We start from the raw sequence: 20,442 nt of genomic DNA on the forward strand, positions 1-20,442 counted from the left end.
CGAGATCGTGCCACTGCACTCCAGCCTGGGTGGCAGAGCGAGACTCCATCTCAAAAATAAATAAATAAATAAATTAATTAAATAAAATACAGTCATTCTGCCTACCGTGACTCTTCAGGCCAGAGCCCCCAGCCAGTCCAGATGCAGGGGCATCTTACTATGGACTCTCTCTTCCACCCTTCCAGAGGACTCCAGATCTAAGGGGTGTTTCAGGATCCTGCAGTGAGAGCCACAACATTTGACTCAATGCAGAAAGTGCCAAAGTCAAGCCTTCGTGTCCCCCTCTCCTTCTTGCTGTGTGCTCTGCAGAAGAGGGGATAAAATGCTCATCTGAGGTCCTGGCTGGCTGTCTCTGACCAGAAAGTCCCTGAGCCAATGAAGTGTTAATGCCTTTGCTCCTCTTCCCCCAATTCCTGCTCAGTTCACAGCTTTCCTGTCCTCTGAAATCCCTTCCTTGGTAGCCAATTGCACCACCTCTTTACCTCAAGTTCTGCCACCTTCTCCTGAGGCAATGGCTCCCTTGCTTGGCTGGTTTCTGGGATGCTACGTGGGGGTGGCTGGGGAAGCTTGTGCCCAGACTGTCTCGGGAGCTCACATTGACGTTGACAATGCACTGCTTCCATTTGTAAATGCCGTGTGCTTTCCAGAATGCTTTTGAGGCCCTTATTCCTATTTCATCCAAGCTTCAAACATACCATCGTTCCCACCATATTTAATTCAGTCTCTTCTCCCCTTTCCCGTGGTCACTTCCCCACCTGTGTGCACAGCCTGTGTTTATACGGCAGGTTTGCCGCAGCTACTCACTTTTCCAGGGTTACCATGCATATTCCCAGAATAATCTGCATTTCACCTATTTAGTTCACTGCAGAGTCCACTGCAGGGACTTAGCCAGTTCCATGGAGGAAAAGTCCCACAATTCTCCTAATCTCATAGTCATTAACAATGCCATTAAAACGATGGCATCATTTTTCCATAGACATACTCCTGGCTTTTATCACAGTGCCTGGCACATAGAAGATATCCAATAAATATTTGCTAAATGAATGAATACATCAGTGAATGAGCGTTCTTTTGTGTGACAAATCTGTTTTATGGCACCATTGTGAGACAAGACATGTTAAAGAAATATCCAGAGTGACCTTCGCATGTTTTGAGGAGCACATAGTCTGCTCACCAAACACAAGTGTCCACAGCCCGCCCTCTCCAAGACCGTAACCACTCATAACGTGACTTTTTAAATTCAAATGAATTAAAGTTGACTAAAATTAAAAATTCAGTTCCTCAGTCACACCAGACACATTTCAAGTCCTCAATAACCTCACAAGGCAAGCTGCTTCTGCATTGCACGGTGCAGATTTTAGAACAGTGCCAGCATCACAGTCATCTCCCCTGGACCAAATCAGAGAATTCAACTTCTTTCTATGTAAATGAATAAGAAGTTTAGGTGAAGTTTTTTGCTTCTTGATCCTGATTTTAAGATTGATGCTGACGAGTATGCATTTGTTGGTTTCATGTAGAATCGCCAACATGTTTTACAGACCATTCAGACTGATGTCATACCCGAGAGCATTTTTGGTTCATGATTAAAAGGAGCAAGAGGACCACAAGGTTCCCTGTGGACATTTTGCTCTCACAGTTTCCCAAGAGAGAAAGGTTTGAGAAGGTTGGCTCCATTGGCTTCATTGCCTTTGGGGTTCTCATGAACATCACCAACACATAATGAACAAGGGAGATCTCAATCACACAGAAAAACGAGTGGAAGTAGCAGTGCAAGAACTTGGAGCCATCTGGACATGGTGGCTCATGCTTGTAATCCTATCACGTTGGGAGGCCGAGGCAGGAGGACCGCCTGAAGCAAGGAGTTCAAGACCAGACTAGACAACATAGTAAGACCCTGTCTCTACAAAAAACAAGGAATAAATAAATACATTAGCTGGGCATGGTGGTGTCTGCCTGTAGTCCCAGCTCCTTGGTACTTAGGAGGCTGAGGTAGGAGGATCCCTTGGGCCCAAAAGTTTGAGGCTGCAGTGAGCCATGGTCATGCTATTGCACTTCAGCCTGGGCAACATGGCAAGATCATGTCTCTAAAAAAAATAAAGAAAGAAAGAAAGAAAGAAAAAGAACTTGGCAACTTGGCAGACTTTGACAATGGATCCTGAGGAAAATGGAACTGAACAGGATATAGAAGTTCAGAAATTTTTGAGGTTTGGGACATCTCAGGGCATGTACACCTGGTAGGCTAATTTTCCATTTCCCACAAGTTTTTATAATGTGGAGGATTGAGCCTCCCTGCCATGAAGACACATGTCCTTGAGACAGACAGACAGGCATGGCTCTGTTGGGCAAAGTTGGCACCTCCAGCAGCTTCCAAGAGTAGAACACTAACTGCCACTTATGGAGTAACTAAACTAGTCCCAAGCCCCTAGGAACTGTCAGTGGGTTTTAGCTGGGTTTTCTGCTCAGCTAGCTTTACTGAGCTTGACAAAGAAAACATCTCCATGTAAACCCACTGAAATGTTTTCTTTGGAGGACCACAGCAGGACTTGTTCACAAAATATCTACTTTTCCTGTAGATGGATGCCGGGAGACAGGAGACCCCTGTGCTGGACTGTCCAGGCTTAGCACTCCAGTTAAGCAGGATGTAGGCCAGCCCTGTGAGTGACTGTCTGCAGGGCAGCTGCCAACGGAGGGACCAGCTGTGCACCAGAGAGGGAGTCTGAGCTCCATGATGAGAGGATGCTTGGCTCCATGTAGAGACCAGGCTGTCCTCAGTTCTCCTGACTCCCTCTAGAAGGGAGAGCGAACATGACAACCAAAGGGCCCGTGAAGCTCATGAACACCATGTTATGTGAGCTTACTCATAGAGAGGGTGGCCATATAATGCATCATCCAAAGCGGGATAATTTTGAGTGAAAGGAGGCGCTAGTGAGCATTTCCTGGAACAATAGCATAAAGTGGAACTGTTCCAGGCAAAGGTGCTGTAGAATCACTCCACTAAAAGATTTTAGGGTTGAAGCCCTGGAAGGGATCTTAAACAGATCATATAGCTCAGTCCTTTAATGTAATAGGTACATAAACAAGCCCAGAGAGATAGAGTGCCTTTTCTGTACCACGATTTGTGAATTATAATAAGATGATTACATTCGGGGAGGGCTGACTATGTGACAGGCATGAGTTAGAACACTATTATTATCGTTATTTTACCAAAAAGGAAACTGAGGCATGGAGAGATTAAAGAGCTGGTCCAAGATCACAAGACTGGCAAGTGGTAGATGCAGAATTCAGATCCTGACAGTCTGGCTCTGTGGGTAATATGTCAAAGACGACAGGACTGTCACAAACCAGCAGAGTGGAGAGCCCCCTCGATCCTCACATCAAAACCCTGTGGGTGCTGTCATTGTGCCCATTTTATGGATAAGGGGACCAATTCACTCAGCTAGTAAGTGACAATCATGCCTACAGAAAAGCACAAAGAAAATTATCGTGGGGAATTTACAATCTAGTTGCAGAGCTAGAACATAAACCTATGAAAAACCACAATGGAAGGCAACGGTTAAATAAATATCAAAGCAACGTGATGAGGCAGTCTAACATAAAGTGCCAAATTGGTGGTGGAGGTGGAACATACAACAGACTTCAGCAGAATGGAGGTTCCTACGCTGAGCTGGAGTGAGCAGGGAGGCTTCCTGGAGGAGGCGGAATTTGAGGTGTTCAACAGTTTAGCGAATGAATGAGATACGATTAGGCAGAGAAGACGGGGAGGCAATTATATGCAGGTGAAGCTGCATATGTGTATTAAATGTACATTAAATATGCCTCCAAAGGTTAAGAGTGCAGGCAAGAAAGAGGCAGGGGAGTCTTACATAACAAGAAGAAAAACTATTTGAAATAGGACATTAAAATGCAGGAGGCGGAGCAAGAAAGAGAAGGCATGGAAGCATGGCGCAGAACAATTGAAGGCGACAGAGGGAAAATGAACAGAGAACACAAAAGGAAAGGAGGAGCAGATTGAAACAGAGCACAGGAACTGGGCAGAGATGGCCCTGGCCGCCCAGCTCTCCCAGAAAATGGACCTCCCCAGGCCCCACCTCCCTCCATCACTCCCATCCACAAGGTCTCTGCCACATGTCGCTGCAACAATATGGTAACCATATGCCCTGGGCCACAAAAGAACTAAACACCTTGGACAGAGCGGTTCATCCAGATGTGCTAGCTGGAAATACTGCACCCTCAGGACCTGCTTCCCGACTTGATGGGCCCGAGGTCACCAAGCATGGCTCCTCAGCCGTGAATCACGGAAAAGAAGCAGCCATTAAGAGCTAGAAAGCGGATTCAGGGTCTCCCCCGTCCCCATGCCCTGAGAGGAAACGAAATAAAATGGATGCACGCCTCGTCTGTGCGTCGAGATGAAGCGGCGTTCTTTCCCGGCTTGCGTGCGTGAGGCAGGACATCCTTGCTTCGCGAGGCTGGTTTTGCCTTCGTCCCTCTGCCAGGCTGCTCCCTGGGTGCTGCTGGAAGGGAGTGAAGCCCCGCCATGGGCATGTTTCCTCGTGGGCTTCCTGTGATTGTGAGGGCCCCGGTTGCCATGGCAACTGCCACGTGAGGAAATTGTCAGATAAGATCATAGCTCCTAGGAATAGGACCTCAAGTGGTTGTTTGGGGAAAGCGGTCAGTGGCTTCATGTTTAAATTTGAAGAAGAAACAGTCACCGGGTGTGGCTGCTTTAAAAAAAAAAATTAGACAAGCCTGGGGAGAAGGCTTCATCAAAATTGCTCAAAGCATAAAGATAGAAGGAGTAGTCTGACTGGTGTGGACGTGTGGGCAGGGAGGGAGGGTCCCTGCATTTCCCATTGGGCACTGAGGCTTTTATTTATTAACATAAGTCATTGCACACCTCTTTGGTGCCAGGAAGTGTGCAAGCAACTGGGGATGAAAACCAGGAATCAGACTGATGAGGTTCCTCTCTTCAGGGTGCCTAACTAGAATCTGTCCTTGAGATAAAGAATGGGAAAGTTCCCATGACCCCGGGAATGGAAGAGACACACAAGGGCACATGCCAGCCACACTCCTTCCTCTCCTCAAGGCTTAGAAAAATTGCAGAACCTGCCGCCTCCAACCCTGGTGGACAAGTCTCTCTGTTTCTCTTGCGGGAGCCCATCCTTTAGGATCTGAATGTTCTGACTCCTGCTTTCCCTTTGTCACGCAGAGTCCTCTCTTGTCCCTGCAGACCCAGATTGAGATCCTCTTGGTCTAGCTCCCATAAAGACCAGTCCTCAAGGGACATTCTCAGAGGCCTCTTTCTCAAGCTATAGGAAAGCTCCGGAACTCCATCCTTGCTCCCAGGCTACTCTTTCATCCCTGCAGTGGGTGAAATTCACTCCACAGGGAAGCACTGCAGTCACTTTCCACAGAGGCTCTTCTTCCAAACTTTCAGCTCTCTGTGGTCAGGGAAGTCTGACCATTTATCATCACTAGAGAGCATGAAACTTTCAGTAGAGGATGGTTAAAAATGTCCAGGAGCTGGGAGATGAAGTAACTTGCCCAAAGTTGCACAGCCAATAAAGCTCCACATTGACCCAGCTGGTGGCCAGTGCCTTTTGTTAGAACAGACTTAAAGCAGCTGTCCATGAAGGGAAGAGAGCAGTGCGGTGGCTTGCTGCCTTTTGACCCCATCTGCAGCCAGGATGGCCATGGCTCCTCTGCAGGAAGAGGCTGCTCCCAGTGGGGTCCAGATCCTCACCCATCCTCAGGCGGCACCATCACTGGGATCAGAAAACCATTCTGCAGGTCAGGGACAACATTCACATCATGACAATCCGTGAGGCGTGGGCTGCAGGGCAGCAGCCCCTGGTCTCAGAGCAGGGTTCTGGAGGAGCCACAGTGCCCATCACCTGCCCTTTCTTTGTCCCGGAGCAGAGGAGGGAGATGATGCATCTCAGCACAGCAGCACTTTATCCACCTGTGTGGCTGTGTTGCAGTATTTTTCATGACTGGTACAGCCACTCCAGTGAAATCTGGCAGAACAGAGTCCCAGGGAAAAGTATGTGGGACAGCACTGGTGCTGGTGCATCCAGGTGGCCTTCCCAGAAGCAGCCCTCCCTGCGGGTTCTCCCATGCCATCTGGGTTTTGTCGTGGTGGTTGCTGGTTCTGTTTTTATCATCCCACCTTTGCTTCAGTGAGGCCTGTATTTAATCCTTCCCACCCATCAGGCTGGGTGGGAGAATACTGGCTCCATCTTACAGAAGAGAACATCTAAGCTGCTTAATTGTAATAAGTCTCAACATCTCAGTCTGGCTTTGCCTTGTCCCTTTGACACTGTGGGACCTACTTTAATGGTCAGGCCACACCCTACTTTATTCTCTGAGAGGAGCTTGGTCCCAGACGGTTAGTGTGAAGAATTACACCCAGTAAAGCACTGCCGACCCTTTTGTGGTTCCCACTGCCATCTAGAAAAATCCACTGGACAGTGGGCAGACCCAGTGTAAGGAAACAGAAAGTAAAACGCACTGTAAAATGCTTGCTTCGTGGAGTTCAGGTGAACGTTCTGTCTCCCATCCTGTGAGTTTCCATATTCAGCACTTTTTGCTTTTCAGCAGTAAAAGCATTCTCTGTGGGAGGAGAATTTAACTTTGATCTTTAGAGATGCCCTTTAAATGTGGTTATGGTAAAAAAGTGACTGTGAACACTCAAAGTCAACAGGCAAAGGTAAATACCACGGGAGACCTGGAGCAGCGCTGAACGGGAGGCCCGTGAGGCACAGAAGGCCATGGCTCTGGATTCTGTTACAGGGCACAGTCCTGGGAGGAGGCAGAGATCCTCTTCTTCGAGCTCACTTAGGTTCATACCCTTCATTTGTAAAACGCCATTAAATAAAGTACTGTCGTCTGCAAATAATTCCAATTGCGTCTTCTAGGAATTCTTTCTCTGGGTCATCCACTGCCGAGCCCCCTCCCCAGGAAGTGGAATTTTAAGTGAAAGGGGAAAGGCACTTGGGAGGGGGAATGATGTTCAACAAGACTCCTTGAAAAGTCAGCCGGGGGCCAGACGCGGTGGCTCACACCTGTAATCCCAGCACTTTGGGAGGCCGAGGTGGGTGGCTCACCTGAGGTCAGGAGTTCGAGACCAACCTGACCAACATGGTGAAACCCCCGTCTCTACTAAAGATACAAAAATGAGGTGGGCGTGGTGGGCGGGGGGTGTCTGTAATCCCAGCTACTTGGGAGGCTGGGGCAGGAGAATCGCTTGAACCCGGGAGGCAGAGGTTGCAGTGAGTCAAGATTGCACCATTGCACTCCAGCCTGGGCAACAAGAATGAAACTCCATCTCAAAAAAAAAAAGAAAGAAAGAAAAGAAACATCCGCCGGGCCCTCTGAGGCTCTGTGGCAGATTTGGCTGTGTGCTACGGCCTAAAATTGGAGATGGCAAAGTGGAAACGGTTTAGGGGAAGAGTAGAAGCTTTGCAGTCAAGCCAGCAGCCTGGAGACTCACTAGGTGAGGGCCGGAGGCAAGGAGCAAACTTCTTTAAGCCTCAATTTTCTTTTCAATAATATAAGGATCCTAACTCATATTTTAAGAGGTTAAATGAGGTGATAATAGTAAACGTTCCTTGGAAACTTCATGTCCTTAAGTAATACATATTCTATTTGATCGTTCTCATTTTAAAAAGTGGTCCTTGTTTGGCTTTTGTCTGTTGTTTATTTTGATTTTGTTGTTTGGAGATAATTCCACTATGTGTCTATCACAGGACTTAGACTTTAATGCTGAGATCGATTTCCCCTCACTGTGTGAACCTAGAAAGTTATGCTCTGTGCCTCAGTTTCCCCACCTGCTCAGTCATGGTGCTGATTCCTGCCAGCCAGTGTCGATAACCACAGTGAAAGGACACTCAGACAGTCACCTCTACAGCCTTTGAATATGGGTTTTCGGTTGCTGAGTAAAATGCTCGGAGATGTTCCGGTTACTATGGCTGCATAAGAAATTACCCCGAAACCTAGTGGCATACACCAATTATTAGGCTCGTGAGTTTTGTTATCCTTCACTGAAGGCTCATCACTCTCAAGTCTGGAGGCTGATGTTGTGGTTGGCTGTGGCCTCAGTTCCTCTCCTGTGGGCCTCTCCATACAGTTTCTCAGTTTGGGCTAATTTGAGCTTCCTCACAGTATGGTGGTGATTTCCATGGACTAGAGGCCCAAGAGAGAACAAGAAGCAGGTGGAAGTCATAATACCTTTATCACATTGTCCCGGAAGTCATGCAAGGCCATTTCTTGAAGCAATCCTAAAGTTCCATCTGGGTTCAAGGGGGGAGAAAATAAGCTCCACCTTTTGATGGGAAGAGAGAGGCAAAGATCCAAAATATTATGGTCATTTTGAGAAAATGCGACTGTGCCCCATGCAAAGGAGTTTTCAGTTAATGCTTTTTTGGTGACTGACTAATGTTTCCCACCTTCTTCCTTATCCAACTTGCCATAAAATTTGCCTCCTCTTCCCTTTCATTCCCTGCCCTCTATGCAGTGGAAATAAGGAGCAAGAAATGGGTGAATGTAGGGAGGAGAGAGAAGCAAAAGGGTTGGCCTTGCTAATAGCAGCCACCTACTCTTGACACTTCAGATTAGACTTGGAGTGACCCCAACTCAGGCTGATCACCCCCACTGCTGCAGAGCCTGCTGGGTTCCCAAAGCAGAGAACACAGAGGGCTTTGCACCTGTCTTGTTTACATTGCGTATTCTCTCCGACTGGCAGGAGAAGGGACTTCATGTCATTATGCAAAGAATGTAATAAAAAGCCAAAACTAGTGTGCTCCCTGTGGTGACCCTGGGTAAGGGATATGCCAGAGATTAGCGTCCCAGAGCCCTGCACCGGGAGCGGCTGAGTGGGCCCACTGAGCAGGGCAGCCACAGGGAACTTGGTCGGGTTGCTTTTGACATTCCTTTCACCGACCAACTCCAGCCAAGCCTCTCAGCCCCAGACAACTGTCCTTAGGAGATTCAGGGCAGGACAGAAGGAAAGAAATGGGGAGGACACAATGGGACATTGGTGCTTCTCAGGCCCCGTGTCTTGGGTCATTCTGTGTTAGAAATAAAACTCAGCCTACATATAAGGAAGAACAGAGAGAAAGGGTCTCCCACTCATGTCTACGTCTGGCGTTTTTCCTCCTCTAACTCCACTGGACTCATAACTGTGAAATATTTGTTCCTTCCACACATAGGACAATGGCAGAAATTTCTCTTATGTCTTCCCAAGTGAAATGGGGAGATCCTGAAGCCACCCTCTTCCTCTTTCCTTGCCCCTCTGGAGGCTTTTCCGTCTCGGCCTTTGCTAGGCTGTTTGGAGATGCAGTTGTTTGCTCCATCGTTCATATCGGCCAGGCCATCGTGCGGCTGTGCTCTGACCACATCCCCATCACTCAACTGATGTGCACATGAAAAGTAACATTTGACTTAATCTAAGGAAAACAAATGTTGGAAGACACATTTGTGAGTATAAAAAGAAAAGATACATATAGGCACATATATGTGACAAATTCCAAAATAAGTGAAGTTTTAAAATTCATGAATGCACAGATGTACCCACACCATTCTTCTGATATTCACTGAGTATGTGGTGTATGAACAACAGTATAAATAGGTGCTGGCCACCTACAGTTTTCATTATCTCACAGCAGATGCCTCCTCTCCTCATTCACAGGGCTATTCAGGCTGTACAACAGAGCCTTATCTATGCCACCTAGAGGCCTGGACTCAGAAGCCAGAAACAGGCAGAGGGCTGAGCCTGCAATGGAACGACAGCCATGGTTTTAAAGGAAGAGTGGACATGCAGATTAGTGAAATCGGCTCTGTTCTGTAGGAGCCCATGGGATTTGCATTTCAGACTCTATCATCACCAAATCTACTTACTAGAAATTTAGGCAACTAATCTTTTAAACAATCAACATGCGGAGAAGTAGGTATCGCTCTGGCTTTATCTGAACTCTCTCTTGACCCATCTCCAACCCAGTGGTTCTCACGCCATTTCTCAGCATTGGCCTTCATTAAAAATTTTTTTTAATTTTTTTTTTTTGAGACACTGTCTTACTCTTGTTGCCCACGCTGGATGGTACGATCATGGCTCACTGCAGCCTCCACCTCCTGGGCTCAGGTGATTCTCCCACCTCAGTTTTCCAAATAGCCAGGACCACAGGCATACCACCACACCTATTTTCTTATTTTTTGTAGGGAAAGAGTTACGCTATGTTACCCAGGCTGGTCTTGAATGCCTGGGCTCAAGCACTCCACCTGCTTTAGCCTCCCAAAGTGCTGGGATTATGGGCATGAGCCACTGTGCCCAGCTTTTTAAACAATTTTTTTCTTTTTTTTCTTTTGGGACTGAGTCTCACTCTGTTGCCCAAGCCAGAGTGCAGTGCCGCTATCTCGGCTCACTGCAACCTCCGCCTCCTGGGTTCAGTCAATTCTTCTGCCTCTGCCTCCTGAGTAGCTGGGATTACAGGCACCCGCCACCACGCCTGGCTAAGGTTTGTATTTTTAGTAGAAACAGGGTTTCACCATGTTGGCCAGGCTGGTCTCAAATTCCTGGCCTCAGATGATCTTCCCACCTCAGTCTTCCAAAATGCTGGGATTACAGGCATGCGCCACCGCGCCTGGCCACATTTTTAAGTATTTACTTTGCTCCAAGAAGTTTAGGTGCTTGATTTAGGTACTTTACTCATATTTTCTCATTTTATCTTTATCCAGAATTGCCAGGTTAGGTACTGATATTATCTCCAACCTACAGATAAGGAGATGAAGTTCATAAAAGTTGTACTAGATGCAGAATGAGCAGCAGATGAAGCTTGTATAGAAACGCAAATCTCTCTGACTCGAGATTGTGCTCTAAGTTACAGTAAACACCGGAGTTGCCCTCGAAGAGCTTATGGTCTAATTGAGAGGACAGAAAATTCACAAGAAAGAACCTGTAAAGAGCTGTGGTTATGTACTTAGGCTGTAGACCTGAATTTGGATCCCACATCACACTCATTTTCTGTGCGACTGAGCAAGTTATTTCACTTTTCTGAATATCCATTTTCTCCTCTGAAAAAATTAGAGTACATCCCTCATAGAATTGCTGGGAGGATTAAATTAGGTTACTCATGTAAACAGTGTTTTATACTTCATAAGTGCTGTGATTATTACTACTTGTATCTGTTGCCTGTAATGACGACAGAGGGTGTGTATCATGTACTAAAGGCACCTTGCCCAAACTGGAGGAGAAAAAGCGTCCTACCGAGACAAGTGCATTGTCGGTAACATGCCCCCGCTGGATCCAGGACCAGGAGGAGGTCGTGGAAAGGAAGCATTTCTATCCACAAATGTGAGTGATCTGCTACAGCTCAGATGCTACCCCAAGCAGCTCGCCTTGCCAGAGGTCTCTAGTAAAGGGGCATCATTGGGTACAAATGTGCTGGGACACTTTCCTGCCTGGAGCAAGGGACCCTATGCTACTCTCTGGATCTAGGACTCAGTGGCTGAGAGGTCAGAGCCTCCGGACCCACAGACCTAGCCTTTCCAGCGTTCTGCAAAGGAAAGTGCTTCTCAGAAGCCAATGACTAAGCCAGCCCAGGGGTTCCTTTTATGGTGACAACTGTTGAGTCAAGAAGGAACCCCAGAACGGAGCCCCACACAGGCCTAGGAGCCCACGCCTCCTGTCTTTCTCACTCGGAAGTCAATTTTACACAGCGTGGTCTAAAGCCCCATGGAGCCCACAAGTCTTTTAAATAATAACTAACTTCTCTTCCCTTGAATAAAATCATCAGCAACAATAGGAGAAGCAAAGTCATTAGAAACGGAAGGAACGTAGTCCCTCTGAGGATGGCTGGTGAATTTGCATGCTGGTGTTCTTTCTACATCCAGCCTATCACCTCAGTTAAATACTTATTGATGATTTATCGGTGGAAAGTTCTTGAACGCTAGCAACATGCTCATTTTCTTGTAAGCTTTAAGTACAAGGAAGAGTTTTAAGTTTGAAAAGTTTTAAGAGTTTAAGTAAAGAGCTTTATAAGACACACATGAAATAGCAACAGCTCCTCATGTATAATAAGCTGCAAATAAGTGAAATTTCTCCAACTCAGCAGCTCCTCGTCTGCAGACAGCAGCACCCACATCAAGTAGCTCAGACTCATTCCTCTTGTTTGCCTTCTCCGTCCCTACTCTGGTCTTCCTAAAGCAGTTTGCAGAAGGCTCCCTACTGCCAGTGGCATCATAAAAATGACAGTGTACTTGGCAAGGGCATGATCTTGGGGTGCTCCTAAAGCTATTGAACTGCAAAAGGGGGTGCCATTTATTTGCAGAAGCAGCAAAAATGTTCTCCTCCCCAACTCTGCTTTTTCACTTGGGTCTCATATCAGCTTGTTTGGGGCCTTATCTCCCCAAATCTTTTATTCCACTTAGTGGCCCTCACCTCCCTTCCCTTGCCCATATTAGCTTTTCAAATTCAGCCCAGTGAGTCAGACAGGGAACCCTTCTCCTTCATCTTCTCTCTCTTCACAGCCCCCATGGTCTATCACTTCTTTTCTCCACATTGTAATGGAAAAAAAAAAGTTTTTGGTCTAGCAATGATTGCAAATAGAAGGGGGATGTGTGTGTGTGTTTGTGTATGTGTGTGTGCATGCATGCATAACCAAAGCGGTATTCTCACGAGCTGCTAACAGCTCACAGGAGTCAGAGGTCATCATCAGAAAGGTTTCATGGAAACAGGAAGCTCTCAGGAAGATCTCACTTACCTTACACAATGGCACAGATAATTGTGCATCAGGGTGAAAGGCTAAAGAAAGGTTACTTGCAACAAAAGGAACCACAAAATTAAGACACAGAAGCATACCTGAGTAGGGCTTGTCTAGTGGAGCAGTGAGAATAGTTAGAATTGGACAGAAGTTGCAGCAAGAGGAAGTTGTGCAATGTAAGGGTGGCGGGTGGGACAAAGATGATCTTTGGAAGACAAGTGGCTGATAAGAGATTTGCTGTGGTCCATCTCTAGGGAGCTCTCTGAGGGTTTTAAGCAGATTGTGGCAGGATGACTGCGGTATTCACAACTTGCAAGGGAGCTGGATCCAGCCAGGGAGTGCGTGAGGTGTACTGAACAAGGGAAGAGCATGTCAATGGGTCATCAGGGAGGGAAGAATCTCAGAGAGAAATGCCCAGACTGGACAGTAGTGTGAGGCATTCGCGGTGAACCAGGACGCTCTCCTCCTACAACGTTGCCACTTGATTGGAGTTTCCTTGATTGTGAACTACATTCTTAAGGAAACTTCTATTCCAAAATGAGTTCAAACTGGTTTTGTGCCCTTTCTACACCTACACTCTATCTCATCACTTGTTTTTTCTAGCTGTGTACCACTCACTTCCTTAATAAGTCTCTCCTAGGTCTGCCTCCAGAACCACCGGCTTTGTGTTCCCTGTGTACTCTCTTTGCTTAAGTCTTGATTTCACCGTCTCCATGTCCCCTTGGACAGGACAATCCTGTGTTCACTGTTGCCTGGCCCACCCTCTTGGATAATGATGAGAGAAACTTTTTGCCCGTCTATTGGAGCATCACTGTGTCCAGTCCTGCCTCCCGGGCTTATTTGCCTCTGATATTCCATCATCTTCTCCCCCAACCTAGAAGAGGGAAGGGAAAGAAATTATTTTACTGGAAACTCCAAGGTTCATGAACGATAAACTAAGAATGTAAGCCATTCTCTACAGCAGAAGATGCTACCTGATTCCTGAAATGTCATCTCTTTTTGTAGCAGGACTGTGGTGCATGTTCTTCACCCTTATCACCAAAAGACACTTAGGGGTCATAGGTGGCAATGTGTCCTCTGCTTCCAGTGTGGAACTCAAGGAATTTCATGGAGTCAGGGCCAGCTGTCTGAAAGGTTGCAATGTCACCCTTTTCAGCTTGGAATCATAATTCCTTGTGCCCAGATAACAGTCCAAAATTTAGGATACGAAGCCAAAGCTGATCTCTAGCTGAAATCAAGGGTGGATATGATAACCAAGAAACAAACGGTTCTGACAAGCACAGCTTTACTCTGCGCATGACTCAAGGGCATCTGGTAGAAATGAAGAAGGATCTCAGCAGACATTAGGTCTAGGGAGATCCCCTTGGTTGGAGGATGTGTCTTAACATGGTGTGGGCAGCTCTGCTTTGAATGCATCTCTGGATGCACCTACACTCCAAAGCCTTCTGGTGCAAAAGCAGGACTCATAGAGCATATTCCAGGATTTTTTTCCCTGATCCCAGCTGAAAACAGCCATAAAAGAGCCTCCCCTTTTTAAATTATGGCTGTGTGTCTGCTGGGGTGGAGAATGGCCCTGGGAGAGAAGAGAAAGCCCATGGAGCAGGTTGTAATTCTACAGGCATATGAAGAGCATTCATTCTGAAGAAGACATTCAATTCAGGAATGTGAATTCCACAAGGAAAGTAGACAAATCCCAGCTTTAACAAGTGCTGTTCACCTATCACTACCTTTTCAAGTAAAGATGGTGTATCTATTTGCTAGGGTTTCCATACCACATACCAGGGGTGAGTGGCTTAAGCAAAAGAAATTTATTTGCTCAGAGTTCTGGAGGCTGGAAGTCCAAGATCAGGGTGCCAGCAGGGTTGGTTTTCCTCAGAGACCTCTCTCCTTGGCTTGCCAATGACTGCTGTGCCCTCACGTGGCAGCCCCTCTGTGTGTACCCTTCCCTGGGGGCTTTCTGGGTGTCCAAATTCCCTCTCCTTCTAAGAACACCAGCCATATTGGATTTGAGCCCACCCTATCAGTCTCATTTCACCTCACACCCTTAAAGGTCCTATCTCTAAATACACTCACATTCTGAGTACTGCAGGTAAGGGCTCCGGCGTATGAATTTTGTGAGGTCACAAGGCAGCCCCTAACAGGTTGCCTAAGAGAACCTTTGTTTGAATGTTGATAATCATGATACCTAACATGTTCTGAGCATGACTTACTATGTGCCAGAGACTGTTCTAAGTACTTTGCATGTATTATCACACCTATTATTCACAATTATAGATTATATAATTATTGATTATAGAGATTATAGATCAATTATAGATGACTAACATCTTCTCTGAAGACTTACTTTGGTGTAATTATATGGCTGTAGTGAACACTATGCCCTGGTCCCTGACCTTGGATGCCTGTGATTCGATGTGACATAGAATAATGGAAGGCTCTTATCCTCATGTTTTGATTGGTAGCAGATCTCCGGAATGTGCAAGGTTTTTTAGTTGTTGTTGTTGTTGTTGTTGTTGTTGTTGTTGATGTTGTTGTTTTGAGACTGTTGCACAGGCTGAATGCAATGGCACGATCATGGCTCCCTGCAGCCTCTACTTCCGGGGCTCAAGTGATCTTCCCACCTCAGCCTCCCAAGTAGCTGGGTACATGCCACCATATCTAGCTAATTTTTTCTTTCTTTCTTTCTTTCTTTTTTTTTTTTTTGGTAGAAACAGAGTTTCGCCACATTTCCCAGGCTAGTCTAGAACTCCTGGACTCAATCGATTCTCCCACCTCAGCCTCCCAAAATGCTGGGATTACAGGCATGAGCCACCATGCCTGGCCAAGGCTTCTTTTCTTAATCCATGATCTCCCAGAGTCACATCCAAGTCAGTGATGGAATAATATGAGTGGGAGGACCCAACAGCCTCTTTCAGAGAGTCTTGCCCTGACTGGCACTTCACGTGTCTGAGATTCCTCTTTCGTCCTTTGGCTGACTGAGTCACCAACATGGAGATCTATAGGATGCACCAGCACCTCCTGGAGGGCCCTCAGCAAACCGCTGACCATTTCTTACAAGCTACACCCCCAGACCAGATCTTCTCACTTAATCCACCTATCGACTCTGTGCTAAAGCTATTTTTATCCCTGTTACAAATAAGGAAACTGAAATTGGCCTGGCCACAGCCATGGGCTCCACCCTTCCGTTGTGTGACCTTGAGCAGCACACCTAGCCTCTCTGGGTGGATCTCACTGGCCTTGCCTGGAAAATAAATGCTGGATCTCATCTCTCCCCTCACTGCTGATGACTCCACTCAGGTCATAAGAGGCATTTCTGCTTATGCCTGGAAGACTCTAACATTCATACACCACCACAATACTACATTCCATGCCAAGTCACCACTATTCTTGGCCTCCCTATCTCCGCCGTCCTTTTTGGGGATCCCAGACTACAGAACCAATAAATGAACTCACTTTCATGAATCCTCCATCCCCACTCCACTGCCCAAAGTCCCTCCTCACCCAGGTAACCTGCAAACACCCATCTGGTTTGCATAAGGGCAAATCTGCCCCCTGGAGTGTGAGTCAAACAGGAACTTCCAGACAAGCTGTCCTGGGGCAGCCCTGGGCCACCTTGCCAGCTCAAAGCAAGAGTGCCACTTGCTTGGGTGAAGAGTGACACTGGGCTTTCTGTCTCTTCTCTGGCCCTGCAGGAGGCTTTGTCGGTGGTGAGCGACGACCAGTCCCTCTTTGACTCAGCATACGGAGCGGCGGCCCATCTCCCCAAGGCCGACATGACTGCCTCGGGGAGTCCTGACTACGGGCAGCCCCACAAGATCAACCCCCTCCCACCGCAGCAGGAGTGGATCAATCAGCCAGTGAGGGTCAACGTCAAGCGGGAGTATGACCACATGAATGGATCCAGGTAAGCTCGCCAGGCCTATGCAGGACTGGAGGAAAGCGCAAAGTCACCAGATCTGCAGTAAGTGGCTTCTGGCACTTACGGTTTTTGCAGCAGATGGAGCTCTGGAGCTGAGCCAGGAAGCCTGTGTCAGTCTCTAGAGAGCTAAGGCAGAGAGGGCCACAGACTGAAGATGGGATGGAGTAGGGCCAGGAAGCCCCCCAGCTCTCTGGGGCCCATGCAGCCCTCAGAGGCCAGGTGAGAGTCAGGCCCCAAGCACCTGTGCAGATGCTCATGGAACACTTATTTCTTGTTAATCCCAGGCCCAGGTCCAGTCCTGCTGGGGACAGCTTAGCAATAAGCTACTCTTCCCTGTCCCGTTGAAGATACTTAACCCCTCTGGGTGGGTCTCAGCAGAGCAAAGGTGACCAAACCATTCTTTAGTAAGAGTGGAGAAGGGATGTGGAAGGTAGACGCCTGTGGGGCTCACTGTGTCTGGGAGTGGGTAGGCACCTGGAAAGTGTGCATGAAGGAGGTACAGTACTGGGTCAGTTCAGGCTTTGCCTGTAGAAATGGAGACAGGAGGGTCCAGGGAGAGAAAATCACAGGGTCATGGAGGAGGACAGTGGACAGGCAGCCTCAGTTTCACGTCCTGCCTCTGCCCCTTGGGCAAGTCATTGAAACCCCTCAGAGCCCCAGCTTTCTCCTTTCTCAGGCAGGACTGGGATATTCACTTCCTCATGGCTCCTTACTCTAGCGTTACTCTGATGCTGCAGGGAAAGGACCCGGGATGGTGCCTGACACGCGTTAGGCAAGTGCTCTGTAGTGACAGTGATTGTTATGAGCAAAGACTTGAAAGACAGAGAACATCAGTCTCATTCACAAAATATCAGGTAATCTACTGGGCCAAAGGCACAAAGAGATGAAAATAAAAAGTAAGAGAGGGCCCTGAATGGCAGGCTGAAAACATGTGCCGTTTATTCCACAGCCAGAGGCTGACTTTGAGCACACGTGACATTTAACCTCATGAGAGCAGTGACTTAAGACTAGCAAGCTGACAATCTTTCTGCACAGAGGGTAGGATGAGAGAGTCAGAAAGACAAGTGAAGAAGTTTGTAAAATACCCCAGATAGGAAATAATGAAGTTCTGAACTCAGTGATGGTAGTGATTATGGAAACTGAAAAGGACAGATACATAAGGGAGATAGCAAAGAGATGATTAACAGGGCTTAGGTGAATAAAGTGTAAATGAAGGGGGGTACATGACAGGAAAGAACCAAAGGCGACTAAAGCCTGCACATTTGAAAGGCTGGTGCTGTGAGCAGCTGCAGAAAGGTGGCACAGGAAATGCTTTAGGATGGGATGTCAACGTTCTCTTTGAGATTCCTTGTGAGCAATCGGTAGAACATCCAGATAAAAATTCTACCAGGCTTTGGGAACTGAAGCTCAGATTATCTTTCAGGCCTGGAATTTAGGTTTGGGCATCATCTCTAAGGAGTTTGAACTGTGAAAGTGGATGAGGTCACCGAGGAAACCAGTCTGGATTGAAGGGAGAGAAGGGAATGAGCGTGGTTGGGAGGGAGAACTCCAGAGCAGCCCGTGGCCTCAGACCTGCCTGTGGGAACTCCCAGCCCTACCACATTTCAACCCCACTAACCAAAACCAGCGACTGGGATCTCAGCCACCTTTCCAGATCCTGGGATTTCAGGAAGGCTCAGAGGTTCTGAGCCCGCAGCCCCTCAGATACGTCTCTCTCCAGAGGTAATTCTGATGGTGCCGGAGTTCCTAACAGTCGAAGGACATGGTGTGTTGAACATTTTCCCATATTATCTTACCACTTGTTCCCCACGACTGTCCTATGAAGTAGTTACTGTAACTTCATTGTTACACAGGAAGGCAAGTGGGGCTTTCAGGGGAGAGTGCTTTGTCTAAGGATTTAGGGGAGGCAAAGCCGGAGCCCCAACCCAGGCATGTGGTTCCAGCCCCACGTGCCATCTGTTAGGCACCTTTCTGCTCCCTCTGCTCTTGTGTCGTGCTTTTGCACCACTGCCTCATTCCTGCCAATGCCCACCCGGTGGGGAGGCCCAATCTATGATGCCTCCTAAATGGGGCCCTTCCACAAGGAGCTCCCAATGCTTGTTGAAGATCCAGATCCCACTGTTGGAGATTTTTTTTTTTTTTTTTGAGATAGAGTCTCACACTGTTGCCCAGGCTGGAGTGCAATGGCTCAGTCTTGACTCACTACAACCTCCGCCTCCCAGGTTCAAGCAATTCTCCTGTCTCAGTCTCCTGAATGTCTGGGATTACAGGCACATGGCACCACACCTGGCTAATTTTTGTATTTTCAGTAGAGACGGGGTTTTACTATGTTGGCCCGGCTGGTCTTGAACTCCTGACCTCATGATCCGCCCGTCTCAGCCTCCCAAAGTGCTGGGATTGCAGCCGTGAGCCACTGCGTCCAGCTTTGTTGGAGATTCTCTGGCCTGTTGTAACCTGAATCTGCCCACTCCTTACCTCCACTGTCCCTGCCTGGTGCAAGCCAGCAGCACCTCTCCTAGGCTTCTGCAGGGGCATCCTGCTCTCCCCAGTTCCTCCTGCCTTCCTGAAGTCTGTTCTCTGGACAGCAAGCAGCCAGAACCACGCTTTCCTCATTTGTAACCCTGTTGCTCAAAACTCTTTAATGGCTTATGACAAAATGCAAAGCCCTTACCATGGCCCCACCATCCCTCCGACATCCTCTCTACTGCCCCCTCCATCCCACTTCTTCCCTCCACGCCAGCATCATGAGACTCTAGCTGCTGCTCCTAGACCTCCTGCTTCAGAATCTCTTCCCCTGGACTCCTTCCTTCTGGAACATTCCTACTCCATCTAGTCATATGACTCTCTCCCTCACGAGTTTTGGGTTTCTCTACCTGAACCTCACCTTTTTCAGAGGCCTCCCCTGGCCATCTGATTGAAACCAGTGCCTCCTCACTCTTTATTCTGTTTAGCGTGTCCTAGTTCTTATCACCTCCGTCACTGACATGTGAGCAGGGCCTGAAACGGTAGGTGCTCAATAAATTGTCGTCAGATAAATAACTGAATGAACACATGGCTGAGCAGACTCAAAAGAGAAGGTGCTTGTTGGCCGGGCGCGGTGGCTCAAGCCTGTAATCCCAGCACTTTGGGAGGCCGAGACGGGCGGATCACGAGGTCAGGAGATCGAGACCATCCTGGCTAACACGGTGAAACCCCGTCTCTACTAAAAAAATACAAAAAACTAGCCGGGCGAGGTGGCGGGCGCCTGTAGTCCCAGCTACTCGGGAGGCTGAGGCGAGAGAATGGCGTAAACCCGGGAGGCGGAGCTTGCAGTGAGCTGAGATCCGGCCACTGCACTCCAGCCTGGGCGACAGAGCGAGACTCCGTCTCAAAAAAAAAAAAAAAAAAAAAAGAGAAGGTGCTTGTTTAAGGTTAGGACACAGATCCAGGTCTGCTGACTCAGCCCCTGCAATGCTGAGCCTGCATTGATGCATGGGCTTCTGAGTTCTGCCTTCATGCTCATTGGAGAGCCATGGGTGTTTGTGTCTCTGGTGGGAAGGAAGTATGCCGCTCACCACTCCCTACCCTGCTCCCAGAGAATCCTCAAGCACTCCAGGGTACTGATTCTGGGCCAACAGGGCCCAAGGAAACTGATTTTCGGAACCCACTTGCCAGCTCATACCTGGCTCCAGTCACACCAAAAGCCAGCTGGAGAGGGCCTGTGTGAATATTCCAGTGAACAGACAGGATATTTCCCTGGCTTTGGCTACATAGAGCAGCAGCCTCTGCTTT

The 20,442-nt window shown here is 47.9% G+C and overlaps 1 protein-coding gene across 1 annotated transcript in view; it reads left to right on the plus strand.

Moving 5' to 3' along the window:
* Positions 1 to 20,442, plus strand: part of FLI1 (Fli-1 proto-oncogene, ETS transcription factor) — a 118,932-nt gene that overhangs the window by 48,103 nt on the left and 50,387 nt on the right. Inside the window, exon 2 of the mRNA XM_033204352.1 lies at positions 16,445 to 16,656. Coding sequence (XP_033060243.1) covers positions 16,445 to 16,656 — 212 coding nt within the window. The remainder of the gene's footprint in view (positions 1 to 16,444; positions 16,657 to 20,442) is intronic.

Source organism: Trachypithecus francoisi, unplaced genomic scaffold (genome assembly GCF_009764315.1).
Source record: "Trachypithecus francoisi isolate TF-2019V2 unplaced genomic scaffold, Tfra_2.0 Lachesis_group8, whole genome shotgun sequence".
Taxonomy (NCBI): Eukaryota; Metazoa; Chordata; class Mammalia; order Primates; family Cercopithecidae; genus Trachypithecus; species Trachypithecus francoisi.